At 28.5% G+C, this 20165-nt stretch overlaps 2 protein-coding genes across 4 annotated transcripts; one reads left to right on the top strand and one right to left on the bottom strand.

Annotated features, from left to right (window-relative positions):
• The first annotated feature begins 6915 nt into the window (after positions 1–6915).
• Positions 6916–12965, top strand: LOC101495975 (linoleate 9S-lipoxygenase 5). 3 transcript variants are annotated; one of them, XM_004496688.4, is made up of 10 exons: positions 6916–7070; positions 7165–7367; positions 7642–7937; positions 9351–9591; positions 9660–9998; positions 10086–10171; positions 10438–10545; positions 10818–11125; positions 11323–11586; positions 12028–12965. In XM_004496688.4, exons 2-10 carry the CDS (start codon positions 7202–7204, stop codon positions 12794–12796), a joined length of 2577 nt encoding a protein of 858 aa, XP_004496745.1. In that variant the 5' UTR covers positions 6916–7070; positions 7165–7201; the 3' UTR covers positions 12797–12965. The 3 variants fall into 3 exon arrangements, with proteins under 3 accessions (XP_004496745.1, XP_004496746.1, XP_073224117.1); XM_004496689.4 differs by having other exon boundaries at positions 6919–7070; positions 7174–7367; XM_073368016.1 differs by lacking the exon at positions 6916–7070 and having other exon boundaries at positions 7084–7367.
• A 2286-nt stretch (positions 12966–15251) lies between these two features.
• Positions 15252–16791, bottom strand: LOC101495327 (haloacid dehalogenase superfamily protein). Its single transcript, NM_001364961.1, has 6 exons — positions 16713–16791; positions 16430–16631; positions 16247–16334; positions 15946–16155; positions 15767–15832; positions 15252–15679 (listed from the first exon to the last, which is right to left on the bottom strand). Exons 1-6 carry the CDS (start codon positions 16756–16758, stop codon positions 15491–15493), a joined length of 801 nt encoding a protein of 266 aa, NP_001351890.1. The 5' UTR covers positions 16759–16791; the 3' UTR covers positions 15252–15490.
• Between the last annotated feature and the right edge of the window lie 3374 nt (positions 16792–20165).

The raw sequence follows: 20165 nt of genomic DNA, 5'->3' as shown, positions 1-20165 counted from the left end.
AAATAACTTTATTTTTTTTTTAATTTTAATATTTCTGGATCAAAGATGTTGTTGATAACTCATTAGTTTGCAAGTAAATGAAATTTGGAGCCAAAAAGTGGTGGGTTGTTCAGATCCGCCCAAGGATGCAGATTTCATTCTCTTCCTATTATTACTAATTAACAGGTTGGAGGAGATGGTGGAGGTAGGGTTGAGTAGCAGATGGAGGTAAGGGTAAGATTGAGAATAAAATGGTGACGGTGGGTGAATTGGGTAGGAGAGGAGAAGAAGATACAGTGTTTTTATTTTATTTTGTTTATAAATAAAATATAAATAATGAGTCAAATAATAAAATTAACACATTAATATATAAAAAAAAGGAGAATTTTTTTTTTTGTTTGCCGCCACACTCTGTCGCAAAATTGTTTTTTTTTTATAGGTAGACATCATAGGAGATTAAAAGTTGAAGAATTTAAATTACAATAACAAAGTTAAAAAAAAAATTATGAAAATTACAACAGAATTAAATTTATATTACAATAACCAAAAATACATCTAAAATTAAATTTAAAATAAAAATGGCATAAATAATTGTTTGCCTAATTTTGAGGGTTCAATTGTTAGCATTATAGAAAAATATTGTTTAGCAAAAGCTGTTCAAAACAGTTTATCAAACAATTTTTTAAATTATTTTCAAATTCTATTTTTTTTTCAAAAATGATAAAAAAAATGAAAATCAAATTATAATTAATCGTCTAACGGGCAAAAATATATCTTTGATGGATAGGATAATTATCCAATCTATCAATAAGTATGAGCACAAATGTGATTTTAGAGAAGAAGAATGTTAACAATTATTTTAGGATATTTATTAATTACCTAATTATAAAAAATAAACTATTTAAAGTTGTATATTTTATATTTTAAAATTAAAAAATTGAAATTTTCAACTATTTATTTGTTTTCTTCACAAATGTATTTTTTATTTTCATTATAACAATTTTCTAAACTTATTTGTAAAATAAGTACAAAATTTAATTTTGATATATAAAAAAAATTAAAATGATAAACAATATTTCGTATGTCACAATATATGAAAATTTTAAGTTATAAGATTTTTTTCTTCGAGAGTTAGAAGGTTAAAAAAAATGATAATTTTAAGTTATAAATTGATTTATTAATTATTTATTTATCTAAATATATTTTATTCATGTCAATCAGGCTCATTAATTTGATTAGTAAGATATCAAGATTTAATATCCAACTAAGTCACCCGTTATTACAAATTTTATAACATTTGATTTAATTTTAAGTTATTTAAATATGTGTAATGTTTACGTCAAATGACGATATTATTATTTTGAATATTATATTTTGAGTTCAAATATTTTATAGTTAAAAGTGAATTCTTTATATATAATTATTTGTAAATAAAAAGAATAGTTGATATATTTTATGATTTGATTTTGAAGATCTATAAATGGTTTTCTAATTTAGTCACTATTTTTGCAACATTTGTCTTTGTGGGCCAAACTATTTAACTAACAAGAACAAAGTTCCGAAATTGCTGAACTGTATAAATTTTGATTCACATTAATCCGTGTGAAAACATCCTCACATTTCTTGTCATTTAATTGGAATTTGACTTCTAAAAGAACAAAATTAAGTGAAATAAATTCCTCAAAACTAACTTATTTAATATTATGCGTGTAAAAATGGGAGGTGCAATCACCTTCATCTATTTAGCCAGTAAATTATTCAAGTTTTCGCAGTGGTGGTAATGAGTACGAGGTCATGTTTGCGGGGCCAAATTTAACTCACAAAAACAATGCTAAAAAATTGTTGAACTATTTTCTTATAAGTAAAATATATTAAAAAGGGTATAAGGGTACACGAAATCTATTTCAACGAAAAATAATTTAGGTACTTGGAATAAAGCCGAAGGGATTGGAACACCAAAAGAGTAAAATTTGAATTAGAATTAATGATGTTCCTAGTCATGTACCACGGCTTCATTGAACAAAATATCGTTCCTTAGTAACCAGATAGACAAACAAACAAAAGCCCATTTCAAACACTTCCAACCATTTGGAATTCTGTCTTTCATCAACCTTCTAACATAAGAAAATGTGACTCCATGACACAGTCTTCTACTACATAGATTTGCAACCATAAAGACACTTTCCTCCATATTACTCTTGCTAAAGGATTCAAGAAAAATAAGTTATGTTTGGGGGTTAGCATGTTGATTTACACCCCTTCTATGTCCATAGGTTTAAGTTCCTTTGACCGCAGCATGATTCCGGCCAAACTGAGTAGTATACATTATAATATCATCAAACATCATTCATAACAAGATAACTCATTATTTTCGTTTATGTTCAAATATCATCACAAAATAATATTTTCCTCGTTTTGGGACATGTAGCCACAGCTATATCTCTTTTTATCAGACATGATACCAATCTTACACATTTCTTAAGAATTATACTTTATACATCATCAACAACATTTAACTACAATGTTATGTCATCCCCAATTTTTCATCATAAAAAAGAACAAAAAATAAAAATAAATGGAATAGTCTTTTAAAATTTCACTCGAAAATAAGGGTTTGTTTAATTGATTTACAGGTTGATAATAAATTTAATTATAGTTTTGATCCCTCTATTATTTAAAATTTCGGATGTCATCATTTTTTAGTTAAAGAATCAGACAAAGAAAATAAAACGATAGATTTTTAAAATAAAAAGACTAATTTCATAAATTTATAAAATTTGGAAAACTAAAAGTACAATTAAGTTATATTAATATTTTACTATTGTTATCTAGAGACTTAAACAAAATAAAAAACTTACATTGGTCGTATTTCTCATTTTTTTGACCCACTACATGCTAAAACTGATTTGTAGGTTAAGTTCCTATGTAGCTGAGATGAAGGCAAAAATGTACTTCTGCGGTTGACAATTAGTCGACTAATCGGTTGTCAAGTTCTTATGTTCTCGACATCGCTATTCTTGATGAAGTGAGTAGTTCTTATGTCCTGTTTTTTTACTAGAATTGAACCTCCCACTTCATCTCTAACATATTGAAAAGTTGTTATAATCTATTGGGATCTCAACATTACTATGAACTCAATAAGACCGAATATTAGCATTCAAACACATATAGACTTGGCACCAAGTTTTGGCGTCAGGCAACACCTAATCTTTTTGCAGAAATTTTTAGATTTAGAGTAAAGTGTTAGAAGAAGATGATGATAGAACAAGATGGAGAATACATAGAGTCCTTCAACAATAATTTAAAAATATTGTTATTTTTACTAAAATTAATATCATTTAAATTTGTCATACTAACATCGTTTAATTCAAGTCAGATTTGTAACAATCATGTGTATATAATGTTTTAAAAAATTAAATCAAACTATTATTTAGTAAAATTTATCAGGAAAATGTTAACAAGAATATTTGTTAAAAGTTACAAAAAAATAAATATAATTTAAAAATCATGCATTTAATGCTTTAAAATTTTATAAAGTAAAAATTTATACTCAAATTTTTTATTTTATTTTCCATTTTGTTTTTTTAACAAGTAGCATGACTCAATTTAATATAGTATGGATATCCTTAATTCCTTATGTTATCTCCTTAGGACACGTTATATACATGGCACACCAATGAAGAACCCCTCTATTTTATTGAACATATGGGATAATTATTGCAGCCAGCGATTTTTGTACTAATATATATGCATAGATCTAATAATATTATTGCCATGTGCCCCACGCAGTCGATCTTTATAGCCATTGGCAGAGAATATACCCATAGAATGAACGATGAAGTACAAATTGGATTCTATGCGCACAAGAGAATTTCATACGGTGACAAGGTCGGAAAATCAGTTACCGTCCAAATCGGCCACTATTAAAAAAATGTAGTTTTAATTTTTATTGTATAGTTTAAAGTATTAGATTTAAATTTAAATTATTTGATTTTTTATTTTATTTTAAAAGATATAGTAAATTTTATCGTAATTAATCCACATGAATCTGAATAACATGTTTAATATAAAAATATTGTTATTTGTCAGTTGAATTGTAACTACGAATTATTTGATTTTAATTCAACAATTATTACGTAAAAACTTTTAATCCATAAAAAAAATGTCAATTTACTAGTATACTTTTTTATATTAACTACAACCTACTAGGATATAATTATAAGCTTTGTTAGAAAAAAAAATTGTAAGTCTTTATTGCTTTTTCATATATATTAAAAAAGAGTCGATAAAGTTAATATGTTAATTTTATGTATAGATATTCATAAAGCATATTTTATACTATCTCTATCTTTATATGTATAACCATATTTAAAAAATTGTCTCTTTTTTATAAGACTATCTCCAACTTCTAAGATATATTAGTAACATTTTCACACAAATACTCCTAACTAAATTAAGAGAATTAAAATACTAGCTAGTTCTCTCTCTTTATAAATAAAGAATACTTTTGAAAAAAAAAATATTGTCGACAAATTTAATGTAAAAATAATCTATTTTAATTTTTGTGCATCTCTCAATAGAGTATAATATATAAGGATGACGATAGTATATAAATATATTTGATTTGACTTTTCTTTAATTTTTAAAATAAATTAATACTATTATTAAGGGGTATGTTTGAAAAATTAATAAATGCACATAATAATTTAAAATTAAACTTAAATTTAAGATTTAATTAACCTGTAAGTCACTTAACTATTTGAGAATGTTAAAACAGGTATTTAGACTAAAAAAATTTATAATCAAGATCTTAAACTATTATAATGTTTTCAATTAGGTCCTTCCATTATTTTTTAATATTTTTTAATAGTTATTGTAATATTAATTAAATTTCTAAAAACGTTACACCTTCTCCTATCCCTTTTATTTAGGAAAAACTCATCCCCTTTTAAGAAATATTAATTAAATCCCTAAACGCACAATTTTTTATGAAAGAAAAAGGGGATGAAGACAATGTTTGTAACATTTGGAAAATCGCTTCCGCCACTCTTCTACGGTTCTTTATTCTTAGTAAAACACTAAAACCTTAGCATGAAGACCATAATATGATGCATGTTTGAAGAAAAGTTTACCATCTTTGTTTGATTGAACAACTTAGATTTGTACAGCAAAACTATTAAGCCAGTTGGCTCAGTTCTTATATGTTATGCAGCTTTGGGATCAATAAAAGAAGTTAAGAGATCATTTACTAGAGTTTTATGTTTGATTTTGTTCGTTTTCAATCTTTAGCATCAATTAAGTCAACTGTTTTTTTTTTATATTCATTAAAAATTCATGTAATATTAATGTATCATGACAGATGAGATAACTCATTGCTGAGTCGTGACTTGTGAAAGACGGAGAAGTGAACGTGGAATGTGTTTGGGTATTTAATTAATATTTTATTATTAAAAAAAAATATTACTATGAACGTGGAAGTGAACAATGAACTCATTTAACTTTTTTATGAATATATTCTAATAGAAAATTGTGATAAATTATATACATCCACTAATATTTAAGAAACAAAAATTTTGATAAGAATAAAAAGTAATTAAAATCATAAATATATATTAAAAGCTATAATATTTTCTTATAAATAGAACTAAAAGAATTTTCAAAAATTCTCTTATAATTAAGAGTGGAGACAACATCTATAAAAGAAAGATACAAATGGATTGATTTTGTTACTACCCTTAAGACAAATTCTTAATAAATTAAGGTTAAAAATGTCTTTACAATTGTCATTCCATTTTTTTTTTTACTTTTTATACTTATCATTCATTTTTCGTATTTTATTATTTTCCATTCTTTTTAATGATTCTATTTTAGCTCTCCATTTTTTGTATTGTATTACTTTATATTTCTCGGGTTTCAACTCGAGTCGTCGTTTTTAATATTTATTTGGTACTTTTTAATGTATTAATCAAACTATCAAATGTTGAACTCTTCACCATGTTGTTAAGTCTCATTTTATTGATTATATTCTTAACATTGAACTAAGAAAAAAATACTATTATTTAAGTATTTTCTCCTTTTAATAAAAAAAAAGATACAAATAAAGAAGAAGTTTCTAATGAATTTAGTCGAGACACTTCATAAAATTAAAGTTCACGCTCTACATGGTCTTAAATATGTATTTCATAAGGTCTAATTTGATTCCATCTTATCTAATTCACCCAAACATAGATCATTGACGAGATAATTTTTATCAATATCCAAATATATCTATTGTTGGTTAATAGATTGATGCATTGTTAGATGAAAACAATGATCAAAGCCGTCATGTCTTTTTTTGTTTTTGAAATTCGACTCAAATGAATTGAGTATAACATATTCAAATGTTATCTCTATTGGCAAAAATTTACATTACATAATTACTTATGATTTTGAGATATTGCACAATTTTTTTTTTATGATGAGGATGATGTCAAAATACATTGTATAAATAAAAAGAAGACAATAATTATTAGTTCTAATACCAATAAAAAGTCTTTTAAGAAATTATTTTCTAAAGTCAAGAAACCTTCACGATATATTATATATTTTATGTCTAAAGGCCACAAAAATTCCATAATTTAAGACAAAAAATTTGGCACTTTATTTTCTTTTCTTATGTAATGTTTATATATGTCCCTTTTTTGTTTTTTAATAATTTTTTGTATAACACTTATTTTTTACTTAAAAAAACAATTATATCCTAAAAAATATACTAGTACTAGTAGATAATTTTGCAAAACCTACCCAGTTGTGGCCACTGGCCACACCCGAATCAGATTCCTTTTACCGTGTATTGTGATAAAGAGAGAACCCATGTGTTCCAAAAGGGTGCCTGTGCTTTTCTTGTCCTTTATTTATTACATCTTATATTCCTCTTCATTTTTCAAACCTATCTACCAATCAAAAGAAGACATGTATTTATAGTATATAATCTAACTTTTTTAAGCCAATACGGGTATACGATTTATTTACATTACATGCATATATAGACAAAGTGGTCACAACACAAGCAACTAGCTTAGACGACCCTTCAGTACTGCAAAATAAATAAGGTTTGTCCCCTCCCGAATTCTATTAATTGCTGCTAGTACATGATTTGAAGAATATTCTCATTTCCTATTTGTATTGATGCATTTCAATTGAAAGTGTTGGTAGGAGTCATTCAGATATACCAAGTAGAATCATGGAGATATTCGATCACAAAAAAGAGGTTAAAGGGAGAGTGGTTTTAATGAAGAAGAGTTTGTTGGATTTCCATGACATCAAAGCCAATCTTCTTGATCGAATTCATGAGTTTTTAGGCAAGGGTGTTTCACTTCAACTCATTAGTGCTACTACTCCTGATCCAGGTTTGTCATTTTACTATTTTAATAAAATAAATTAATTTTTTTGTAAAATCAAAAATCGGATCACCACTTATATCTCGTGAATGCAGATCCTTTTCTAACAACAAATAATTCAAATTCACTTTACATATTTAATAGATCGTGGAATAAGACTAGCAGTGCCTCCAATTTAAAATATAAGTATAAAGTAAAATGTATGAATGTATTTGACTTTTTGGTAGTATTTAAAATTGAAGGGAGCATAATAAATAATGAAATATTTTGGGCGTGTGATTAGAAAAGGGACTGCGAGGGAAGCATGGAAAAGTGGCGTACTTGGAGAGGTGGATTTCAAGCATATCATCATTGACAACAGCAACAGAGACAGAGTTCTCTGTTACATTTGATTGGGATCATGAAAAGATGGGAGTACCAGGAGCATTCATAATAACAAATAATCACCATAGTCAATTTTACCTTAAGACAGTAACTATAGAAGACATTCCAGGACATGCTCCTATTACATTCGTTTGCAATTCTTGGGTTTACCCTGCTCATCGTTACACACATCAACGTGTTTTCTTCACAAACAAGGTAATTTTTTTCAAATGTAACTAAATTTTACAATTTTTCCACGGGATGATCTAAAACAAGTTAGAAATATAAAGATCAAATTACTCAAAAAAAAAAAAGACCAATTTTATTTGTTGTGGTTTAAATATTTTTTCATTACCATAAATATACAATTTTGTTTTCTTTTATTCTATGTAATTTTTTTTTTAAATATTGGAAATATACTATCGATCTTTTGATGTTAATTTTGTTCTTGAATTTATAAGATTAAAAATATGTATACTATTTATTTTAATTATTTTTCAGTTCATATTAAAATAATTAAAATCAAATATTCTAGCATTTAAAATTATTTAATAAAATATCAAATAATTTTAAAATTTTATAAACATTTGTAAATATTAACGACTGAATAAGAACTTTTCATTCGACGGTTAGATAAATAAAATTAATCATTTATATTAAAATATTAAATAAAATAACTCTTCAAATAATTACTTGAAGTAAACGAATGACCCTCTATTAAAAATATTAATTCCAATATAAAATAATATTTCAATGACTAAATCTAAAACAAGTAAAAAACAAAAAAAATACTGTATAAAATAATATTATTCCAATATATTATTTTTCTAAAACTAAAAAAAGTATGGTATATAATCGAAAGAAAAAGAAAAAATTACGCAAGTCGTTATAAATTAATTTTTACACTAACATTCAATTATAATAAAATAAAGAGTAATTTTAAATAAAAAAAAACAGTTAAAATAATTAGTTATTATTAAACAATACTGTAAAATTATTTTAAGTGGTAAGTGTATAACTATTGTATTCAAAGAAAAATACAAGTTATTTATGAGATTCTTTTTTCTTCGTAATATTCATTATTCACTTTCCAGATGTGGCAAAGTATAAGTGAAGCCTGTTAATTATGATAGCTAGGCTTGTCTTCTTCCCCAATATACATATCTTTCTCTTTTTTATACAATGAAGTACCTCTCTCTCTCTTTCCGGATATTGGTACTAAGTTTGGGTCAATTGCCATTGCCATTGCCATGGGGCCATGTCCCATTTCTTATGAGACGTTACTGTAAATAATAACATTAAATAGCATTCAGGGAAAATAAAGTTATTGGTTGTCAATTCTACTTTTAATTTATTATTAGAGAAAGCTAATAGCATTCACATTGGTGGATTCTTTACTTGAGTATCTAGATACTAGTTGTAGGGATTCTTTACTTAGTATCTAAACATTTGTAGTAGCTTTTTTTCATACACATCACTTATTTATAATTTTTTAATATTAAATAAATATTTAATTTTTTTAATCTTATATTTCAAAAATTTATTAAATAGGTTTAATTCATAACTTTTTATTATTATATTTTAATAATATTTATTTATTTAATTTCAAAAAAAAAAAATGATGCACAGGCTTATCTTCCAAGTGAAACACCAGAGTCACTAAGGAAGTTAAGAGAAGAAGAACTTGTTGCACTCCGCGGTAAAGGGGTTGGGAAACTTAATGAGTGGGATAGAGTGTATGACTATGCATGTTACAATGATTTGGGAACTCCAGACGATGGTATAGATTATGCACGCCCTGTTATTGGAGGATCACTAAACTTTCCTTATCCACGTCGAGGAAGAACTAGTCGTCCACATACCAAAACAGGTTTGCAACACATTTTACTACTTTCATTTTTTTACAACAACTATGACTTCACTTTTTCATCTTTTCAGATCCTAAAACTGAGTCAAGATTGCATCTCCTGAATCTTAACATTTATGTTCCAAGAGATGAACAATTCGGCCACGTTAAGTTTTCAGATTTTCTCGCTTATGCACTCAAATCCGTTGCTCAGGTTTTGCTTCCAGAGCTTAGATCTTTGTGTGACAAAACTATTAATGAGTTTGACACTTTTCAAGACGTGCTTGATATTTATGAGGGAAGTTTTAAGCTCCCAACTGGACCTTTGTTGACTAAAATTAGAGAACTTATTCCTTATGAGATTTTAAGGGAACTTGTTAGGAATGATGGTGAGAAATTCCTCAAATTCCCTGTCCCTGACATCATCAAAGGTATACATACATACATATATTAATTTATTATGCCTTCAATAAGATGGATTCATTAATTGATATTAATATTCGGTATAATTAATGCAGCAAGTCAGACTGCATGGAGGACTGACGAAGAATTTGGAAGAGAAATGCTTGCTGGTGTCAACCCTGTTATTATTCGTCGTCTACAAGTACCACTATTTAATTTTATCTATTTTGAGATTTTGTTTTTATTAACAATTTTAATTACAAAGCTTATCCTTGTTCTCAACACGTTCCCTCTTTTTAATGTTCTTTTAAATAAGAAAATAGATTGAAAACAATGTGACAGTTTTATAATTAAAAGTAAAATTAAGAAAATGAAAAGAAAAGTATTTTCTCAAAGTAAACAGGCCATGTTTCAAAACTTTTATTTTATTTTTTAAGAAAGTGACATATATTTGAGTGCTACATGTAGGAATTTCCTCCTCTGAGCAAGCTGGACCCCAATCTCTATGGAGACCAAAATAGTTCCATCCAAGCAAAGCACATAGAAAATAGTTTAGATGGGCTCACAATTGATGAGGTATTGATATTAATCACGATGAGAGCTTCTCTTTCAACCTCCAAAGTCACTTAAGAAGCACTATTGGAAATAAATAAAAAACAGTTTTTATGTTACCTGAAAAATACTTCTGAAATCATGTGTTTCTTAAGATATACGAGGTGAAAAAAGAAACTCTTGTTAAAAAATTCACATGTTCAATGACTATTATAGTTGAATGAAAATGAATCCAAATTCATGTTGAATGCTACATTCAATATCTTTAACAGCAATCAAACATCTTTATATTGCAGGCTCTTCAAAGGGATAAGCTTTATATATTAGATCATCATGATGCTCTAATGCCATACCTAAGTAGAATAAACTCTACCAACACAAAGACTTATGCCACTAGAACAGTCCTATTTCTACAAGATGATGGCACATTGAAGCCACTAGCTATTGAATTAAGCTTACCACATCCACAAGGGGAACAACATGGAGCTGTGAGTAAAGTTTTTACTTCATCATCACAAGAAGAAGTAGCAGCCACAGTGTGGCAGTTGGCTAAAGCATATGCTGCTGTTAATGATTCAGGATATCATCAACTAGTTAGCCATTGGTATGTCATCTACACAATTAGTAAGCTCAATATAGTAATACCAAAGTGTTTTGACACTATTTTACACTAAAATAGCGTATGCGGAAGAATAAGGATTTGTTCAAATTCCACTACAATGTAGCACTATAGTGCTGTTATTTAACGATATTATTTCAAATTAACAAATAAATAAATACTAAGCTATGATTCCTCTGCAGGTTATGCACTCATGCAGTGATTGAACCATTTATAATAGCTACACACAGGCAACTGAGTTTTCTTCATCCAATTCATAAGCTTTTGAAGCCACACTTCAAAGATACAATGCATATAAATGCCTTAGCTAGGCATACACTTATCAATGCTGGAGGTGTACTAGAGAAAACAGTTTTCCCTGGTAAATATGCATTGGAAATGTCAGCTGTTGTATATAAAAATTGGGTATTCACTGAGCAGGCACTACCTGCTGATCTTCTTAAAAGGTAAGTTCAAAATTCAGAACTTTAGCCAGAAAATTACTTGTATTGATTCTATTCCAATTTATCGAGTGAACGAGCATTAATGCTCGTTCACTCGAGTAATTTAGTCCCTCAAATTTTCCAAATAGCAAATTACTCATTTAAGTTAAAGAATGTCAATCAATTTAATCCCTCCTCCAAGATATATTTTCAGTAACCATCCATCAAAACCAACGAAAGATCTATGTATTATTGACTTGAATAGTCTCTTGAAGTATCAAGACAAACATAGAACCTTTAAAATTAGTGTGCTAAATTTGGTAAAATGACTAAAATGATTGACGTTCAATTTAAGAGACTAAATTGTTATTTCGTAAATTTGAGACACTAAATTGATGGACCATTACAATTTTGAGGAAAATTTATCAAAACAAATTGTAATTCTATTTTCATTGAAAAATTCAGAGGGATGGCAGTAGCAGATTCAAATAACCCTCATGGACTCAAACTTATGATAGAAGATTACCCTTTTGCTGTTGATGGTTTGGAAATCTGGGAAGCAATTGAAACTTGGGTGAGTGAATATTGTAATTACTATTACACATCTGATGACATGGTTGAAAACGACAATGAACTCCAATGTTGGTGGAAAGAAGTCCGAACTGAAGGTCATGGTGACTTAAAAGATAAGTCATGGTGGCCACAAATGAAGACTAGAGTTGAGCTCATTCAATCATGCACCATTATCATTTGGGTTGCTTCTGCTTTCCATGCAGCTGTGAACTTTGGACAATATCCTTATGCAGGTTACCTACCTAACCGTCCAACGGTTAGTCGTAGGTTCATGCCTGAGCCAGGTACTCCTGAGTATGAAGAGCTTAAAACAGATCCTGAATTAGCATTCTTAAAAACAATTACAGCTCAGTTCCAAACTCTACTTGGTGTGTCATTGATAGAAGTTCTGTCTAGGCATTCAACTGAAGAGATTTACCTTGGACAAAGAGAAAATCCTGATTGGACTTTAGATGCCGAACCATTAGCAGCATTCGAGCGATTTTCCCAGAAGCTGTTGAAGATTGAGGACAATATCATGAAAAGGAATAAGGATCCAAGTTTGAAGAACAGAAATGGGCCAGTCAAGTTGCCTTATACACTTCTCTTTCCTAATACCTCAGATTATTCTAGGGAGGGTGGACTCACTGGGAAGGGAATTCCAAACAGTATATCCATCTGAAACCAATTTGTTCTGCTTCGATGTATCCCCTCATTGAATTCTTGTTATTCATTATGTATCAAACTAAGGGATTTGCTTTGTGTGTTGAGTAAATTGTTTGCTTGATCTAGCATAATTATGTTAGAAATAATAAGTAGAAGTAATACTATTGTGTAAGTTTTTGTGTTGATGGATGTTTAATCTTTTAACCTGCCAATAGATTGTGAGTGGAGCAATTATGAGAAATAGGAAAATGGTCACTCTAGCTCTAGTATATATAGATAGATAGATGACAATACTCTTGTTTATCTTGTGGCCTAAAACAGTAAAAATTCTCCTCTTTTTATGCCAAGACAGGATTAGAGTGTATGAATGTAATGAAACGTATAATATCAACCGTTTTCAAATAGAATTCGAATCTTAATTAAAAATATTATTTGATCAAACTTTACTTAACTTCTGATAAAATTTTAAAATATCATAACCTTATTCTTTTAGAAATTGGAGGATGAAACCAAAAATGAGAATGCATCAACCGTGATATTCTATTTTTTAGTTTATAGATAAATTTTTTCGTCATTATTTTTAAGGATAACAGATTTTTTTTAAATCCATTAGAACTCCATTGTCGAGTCTCTAGTTTCATGAATAACCTTATTTTTAATTCCACGTGCGGAGCAACAGAATTAATCTTAAAAGTAAAATTGATTGACATTGTTTATGAATAAAGTTAATTTTACCATTAAAATTAATTTTAATTTGAAGATAAGATTTATAGTTTTTGAATTTGAACATACTTTTTACATTTACATTTATTTTTCAACACGCTTTTATATTTATATATCAAAACATAAATCGTTTTACATTCAACTCACTTTAAAATCGTTAACACATATCCAAAAACATGCACCAAAAGTATGAAGCACGTGTGAGACATAAAATCAAAATACACATTCTAATTGTTCCAAGTCATTTAGTCTTATCCAGATCCACATCAACATCCACACTACTTATCCAAAATGTCTTGCAAACAACTCTTATAGTATTACTAGCTTATCTTTTTTGGTGTCTTATTGGAAACATTGATCTTTCACAAACCCAACAGTGTTCCCTCAAAATCCCACAACCATAGTAATAGTATCCAATTAATTAACCATGGCAATGACAACTCAAACCTCCCTCTTCACCCCACCTCTCTCTACTCCCAAACCCAACAACCGTATCTTAGTAACATGCAAACAATCAACCACATTATCCTTCACCAACACCAACCTACAAGATCAAGTACCAATTATATAGTGTTCCAAAATGGGGAAGTTCAATATTTGCATCCTAAGGATGGTGTGTATCCACAGAAACTGAACAACCCTGTGATTTGTGAACTCACCAATCGCATTTTCTGATCAAATTTATGTTAGATATGTTAAAAACTCTCTAGTGTGTAGTTTGTACCTTTATTATAATGGTTATTTTGGTTCTTAGCATGTTTTGAAATGTTCATTGTTTTAGCTTGATCAAACCTATAAATTTAGAAAATACTCATGATCATATTTTGAAAGGTATTAGGAAATAAAGGTTTAATGTTCATTGTTTTAGCTTGATCACACATTTTATAATTTTTAATAATAGTGGTTAATAAATATTCATCTCTCCAATTTAACAACTAAAAAAAAAATTATTAAATAGATTTCACTAATAACTTTATATCACTATATTTCATTAATATTAATTTATTTTAATACAATTTACTAGCTAGGACAGAACAAAATATTTACATGACATATGATATTTATCAAGGAAAGCAACTCCATTGTGGATGACCCAAAATAATTTTATAGTGGCAAAATAACAAAAAATGACTATATAAAATGGATAGATCAGATGGAAACTGGCCATGTTAGTTTATCCATCGAAAACATATAATATATTATCGAAGCTATCGCAGTACACTTGATGTGGAAAGGTTTTCTAATATTCTGGTACATCATAAAGCTAATACAATAATCAATAATAACAATTTTATTCGCACAAGATTTTCATATATCAAGTTTAGGTATGACTGTATGAGCATATATTAATATATTGGATTCTAGCTCAGCCCCTAGAACATATATATGAGTGTTAAGATGCTAATTCACCCCTTAACCCAAGTTTATTTTGTTTCTATATTCTCATAATCATGATAGATAGTAAATTTCTCAATGATTAATTAGTTCTTGTTGGTATATAAAAAATGTGAGTAACACAATCTCACATTAAATATTATATATAAATAAATAAAAGATTCATATTCAATTGTACAGTAGTTCATGATGATTTGATGTGAATGATTTCTTGTATTATTAATCTTCATATAATGTATTTTGCATGGGAATGAATCCCTTCCTATTGAAAAAATAAAATAAAGGAACAATGTTTTAATTTCAACCATTCAATGAATATCTTAAAATATTACTATCTCATATTATTATTTTTTTCAACACGAGGGAATCATTTTGATTTTTTACGGAAAATAAAGTTGGAATAATACAGATATTGATTTAGAAGTTTTCAAGTTTACACACTTGATTTGATATATCTACCGTAGAAGTTATTTATTCATTTTATGTTGACACTTGTTAACATTATTCACACGAGGTTTCCGAAATTATTTGTGAATTGTCTGGTTGGGTGAATGGGAATGTACAACGTCACTTCAGTGCCCCCCAAACAAATTCAAGCTCCAACAGCAGTAAATGCGCTGAGCATAGCATCCAATTCGCTGTTCGTGCGCGCCAGCTTCAGCTTTTGATCATCATCGTCCATTCTCATCCCCCATATTTCCGGAATTACTTGTGCAAGTTCAACACTATTCACACACTCCACTACATACTCCCCTACTTTGCTTTTCCCCTTCTTCCCAACCTAAACAATCGCATTCATTCATTACTTTCATAATTATAAAAAATTAAATTCAGTATTAATAACTAGTACTACGAATTGTAAAATTACCAAAACAGTGTGGAGTCCCATTTCTTTGCCCGCGGCAACGTTTCGAACGCTGTCATCCAAAAATAGCTGCAATAGATAACAATTATGTTTATTTTCTCCTTCATTTAAATAATAATTATATCATTTTCAATTTATCATTATCAGAAAAGTTGTTAATTCGAAAAGCTTAGTTGGCTCACCGTACGACGAGGATCCACGCTGGCAGCGTGGATGGCGATCTTGAAGGCCTCCAGCGAAGGTTTCAAGACAACAGGAAATTCATCGGGTCGGGTCGAGTTGGGGAGATTCGGGTTAATAGTCTCGAAGCATATGATTTGTTCAAAACAGTCCTTAATTCCTAGACGATCCAACACTCTCAGCGCGTGAATCCTATCCGAATTTGTAAATATCTAAACAATGACAGAAATAATTCCATAATTATAAACATGTATTACAAATAATAATCTCAATTTAATGGAAAATATTAAAAGATGAACATACAATTTTCCTTTGGTTGATGGTGCGTAGAAGATTCCGTAACTGAATATCAGGTTTGATTAAGTCGTAAGGTAGCCTTCCGTGTACGAAACTGTTTACAGTAAGAAAAACGAAAAGATTAGGGTTTTTTGAAGTGAAAAACAGAGTAATTAGGTTATTCTTTAAATAGTAAGGAGTTTGTGTTACCTGTGGTAATCCTCTGCGGTGATATCATAGCCTAGTGCACGCAAACCGGCGAGAGTGCTACCGTGGGATTTGAAGAGTTCAACTCGAAGTGTAGAAGCTTTGGTCTGTGAGAAACCACATTTCTCGATGAGGAAGAGGTCGATGTTTTTCTTGACAGAAGCTCCAATTCCAATGGTTTCAGGATACAAAGTGTCGTCCAAATCTGCTTGATCAATTTATGAGATAGAACTAAATTAGATGCACAAGGAAGAAAAGCACGAGAGGGATTTAGAGAAGTACTTACCGAAGATGATGCAGTCGAAGGGAGAAGGTTTGGTATAGAAAGCCATGGGTGGTTATTTAGATGAAATGAGAAAAAGATGAGAATGAAAAGAGAGGGGGTGAATATATATAGAGAATTAAATAGAGGAGGTAACGTGGACAGTGGAGATTGGATAGACACAGAGGAGACTCTCCAACGGTGGCTGACTCAGCGTTTTGTTTGTAAGCAGATGTGAGCTGGGGACCACGAAATTGGCGCGTATGCTCACTACCGCTACCCGCGGGAGTTTTCTGCATCGACGATTATGCCCTGTCTAGACACACGTCAATTCGCAACAAAGGTTATCTCATCAACTACTTTCAATCATCTACCAAAAACAAAAATAGTTTTACATCACTGTCCAAATTTTAGACACCCTTATATGATATGATATACATCCATTTTTAATGTTTTCGAATTTTAATTATCTGTTGCCAACTTTTATGTTTAACAACATTTATGATACTTTCATAGACATACATAACTAGCATAAAACAATTTTGCATTCTCATTTAACTACAAATCATAATTTTTAATGTCATATTATCAATTTTAAAGTGTCTTTGAATAATGTAGTGTAGCAAAATTATAGATTTTCCTTCTTTCAAATTCAATCATGTACCAACAACAAAGAATAAAAATCTAATTTGGTCTTTCACAATTTCAATTAGATGTAATTTAGTTCTTGAATTTTTATTTATCATATTATACATTATATATATTACCAGAAAGTGTTTCTAGTAAAATGCCTTCAAGAGTGTTTATTTAATAAAGGATAATTTTAAGTTTTTTGATGGTCCATAAACATATAGGGATGAGAAATTCCCAAAACATATAAGAAATGATTATACGAAATGTACGGTTGCTTTGAACTGGGAAAGTTTACGAACTCTAGGATATTTTGCAAGCTAACATTATTCAGATTCTTCTTCTAGAAAACAAGATAATTCTGCCTGTTTCGTATATTCTTATTCGATTTATTTTCGGAAAATAGGTAAATTATCATGTCACTAGTCTAGAAATTAACAAACCCCAGTGTAACAAAGGACCACCGCACATTCTTCTGATAAGAGTAATTAAATTAATATAATTAATGGCATGTAAAAAATGTGTGACTTGTGGATTATTACACTATACATTCTCCGACCTACTTTCCACCCTGTTTCGGATCGAGAAAGAGATAAACTCATATTATCAAACGCGTAATTGAATCTTTAAAATAGACTAAGATGTTTAAAGTTTAAGCAGAGACAAGGTTCAAAGGGTAGGAACAACCGCTCGATTCTCGTGCTGGAGGACGATTTGGACTATTGGGACAAGGATCAACGCGCATGTTTCATGTGTCAATAATAATTAAAAAAAGACGGATACAGAAAAAAGCAATAATTAAATAAACATAAAATTCTAAAAAACAAAATTATTTTACTAAGACCAATATCTTTGCCAACAACAATTTACTAAGACCTAATACTTCTTCAATATTTTGATATCAACTTTGTTTCAACATTAACAATTTTTATCAAGTAAAAAAACGATGGAGTTAATGTATTTGTTGAAGATTTTATAAAAACAACAACATTTGGTGACAATTATTTCTTTTTAGTCAAATTGACATTAAAATAAGCTGCAAACAAAAATCATGCACGAACATGTAGACTCTGTATTCAACACTTACTAACAAAAAAAAAAGATTGTGATTTTCAATTAAACGAACAAGCCAATTACCAAGTAGTTGTGATTTTGTTCAAAAGAAAAAAAGCAAGAGAAGATTTTGCATTGAATTAAAATATTTCTTGTTCTTATTTCAAGAGAAAAATATATCTTCAAAATAAAATCTTTTAGTCGGTGTATTTCCGGCGTTAAAAAATCTTTTAGTTGATGTATATTTTTGGACATTCAAAATATTTTAGCTGATTTATTTCTGACATTTCAAAATCTTTTAATAAATGTATTTTGATATTTCATATTCTTTGTAATCAATGTCTTTTTCGATATTTTGTACTTGATATTTTTCAACTTGAAGTGTAGTAAACACATTCTTGAAAAGATGTTAGATATTTTAGTTGGTTAATTAGTTAAGTATATTAATTAGTTAGCTATTTTACACTAATCAATTGTTTATCTAATTTACTACATAAATGTTTGTAACATTTATGTAATTTACTATTTTGATTATTAATATCATTTAATGGATGAAGAAAAAAGAAAGTATTTGGGTGCTTCGGCTAATCTAAAAATATTTCGCTCTCATCGTACTCTTCGAAACTACAAAAATTAAATGTCATGTGTTATATATGCGAGTGGTAACCTGAAAGTAAGACGGCATAGGTGATGAAATGTAATGACTAAATTTTGTTAGTGAGGTATTCAATAAAAAGAAAAAATGAGGTAAAGAAACCTTCCAATAAGCTTTCTTCGAAGTTTTGTATCGTCAATTGATAGTTCAAGATTTCGTAACGTGGGAGTAGTGGCACTTTTGTATTGCTAGATAATCATCATCAGTGAGATAAATGTTTGTGGTTTAGTTTACGCATTCATGCCAAATTAGATTAATTTTTAAATTGGCAATACTAAGGCTTTTTTTTTTTTATAGTCTATTTATTTAATCAAAAGAATCAAATTATATGTCACAAAAAAATCTTTTAAATTTATCAAACTGATCTATTTATATAAATATAATAATATTTTTGTATTATCATTATTATCATATATTATATTTAAAAAATTATGTTAAATTACAAGTTTGCTAATCTTTTAGTAATTTAATAGTTTTAGTTTACATAAAATTTTAACATATTTAAATGCATTGTTATAAATAGAATTGAAGCAAGATGTTATATAAATTCATTTTTTTTTAAATATTATGTTAAATTTAAAAAAAAATGTCTCAATATTTGTTTAAAGATGTTAATATGAGAAAGACTTTAAAATAGTCTTATCAAAGTTCTGATTTAGAACTCACATTAAACCTTAATAAATGTTGGGCTAGACATGGATTATTTACTAAACTTTGATTAAGATCCAATTAATTAAAAGTATATGTAACTTTGATCTCTAACTAGAACAATGACGGCTAATTAATTAACTTAGTAGTTTCCATATCAAACAAACGATTAAGAAAAAAATTTAGGTAAACACTTTAAAATCTTAGTATTTTTTGTTGGATATGCTATCCACCATTTTTAACGTCGTATCGAATTTTTTATATTAAATTAAATTTTTTTAAATGTAATTTTGAATTACTTTTACTATATGAGTACCGATATCGAACAAAACAACAAGATACCCAATAATTGACCAGAAAATTAAAATTTTACATTAAAAACGGGTGCTGGATGTGATCATTAATTGACGACGAAAATGAGGCTACCACTGATGGACAATAATAAAAACAAAATATGACAAGGCTATATCTTTTTTTATATATATTATCTT

The sequence above is a fragment of the Cicer arietinum genome, chromosome 4, assembly GCF_000331145.2.
Source record: "Cicer arietinum cultivar CDC Frontier isolate Library 1 chromosome 4, Cicar.CDCFrontier_v2.0, whole genome shotgun sequence".
Classification (NCBI taxonomy): Eukaryota; Viridiplantae; Streptophyta; class Magnoliopsida; order Fabales; family Fabaceae; genus Cicer; species Cicer arietinum.
The sequence above is the reverse complement of the archived record's forward strand: the minus strand, read 5'-3'. Positions and strand labels throughout refer to the sequence as shown.

What these genes read in the sequence shown, in the direction of transcription:
- LOC101495975 (XM_004496688.4), top strand. Translation starts at nt 7,202, where the DNA reads ATGGAGATATTCGATCACAAAAAAGAGGTTAAAGGGAGAGTGGTTTTA. An exon ending in GTGTTTTCTTCACAAACAAG is followed by an intron (nt 7,938 to 9,350) that starts GTAATTTTTTTC and finishes AATGATGCACAG; the next exon opens with GCTTATCTTCCAAGTGAAAC. An exon ending in TGTCCCTGACATCATCAAAG is followed by an intron (nt 9,999 to 10,085) that starts GTATACATACAT and finishes TAATTAATGCAG; the next exon opens with CAAGTCAGACTGCATGGAGG.
- LOC101495327 (NM_001364961.1), bottom strand. Translation starts at nt 16,758, where the DNA reads ATGGCTTTCTATACCAAACCTTCTCCCTTCGACTGCATCATCTTCG. An exon ending in ACCGCAGAGGATTACCACAG is followed by an intron (nt 16,335 to 16,429) that starts GTAACACAAACT and finishes TACTGTAAACAG; the next exon opens with TTTCGTACACGGAAGGCTAC. An exon ending in CCATCAACCAAAGGAAAATT is followed by an intron (nt 16,156 to 16,246) that starts GTATGTTCATCT and finishes GTCATTGTTTAG; the next exon opens with ATATTTACAAATTCGGATAG.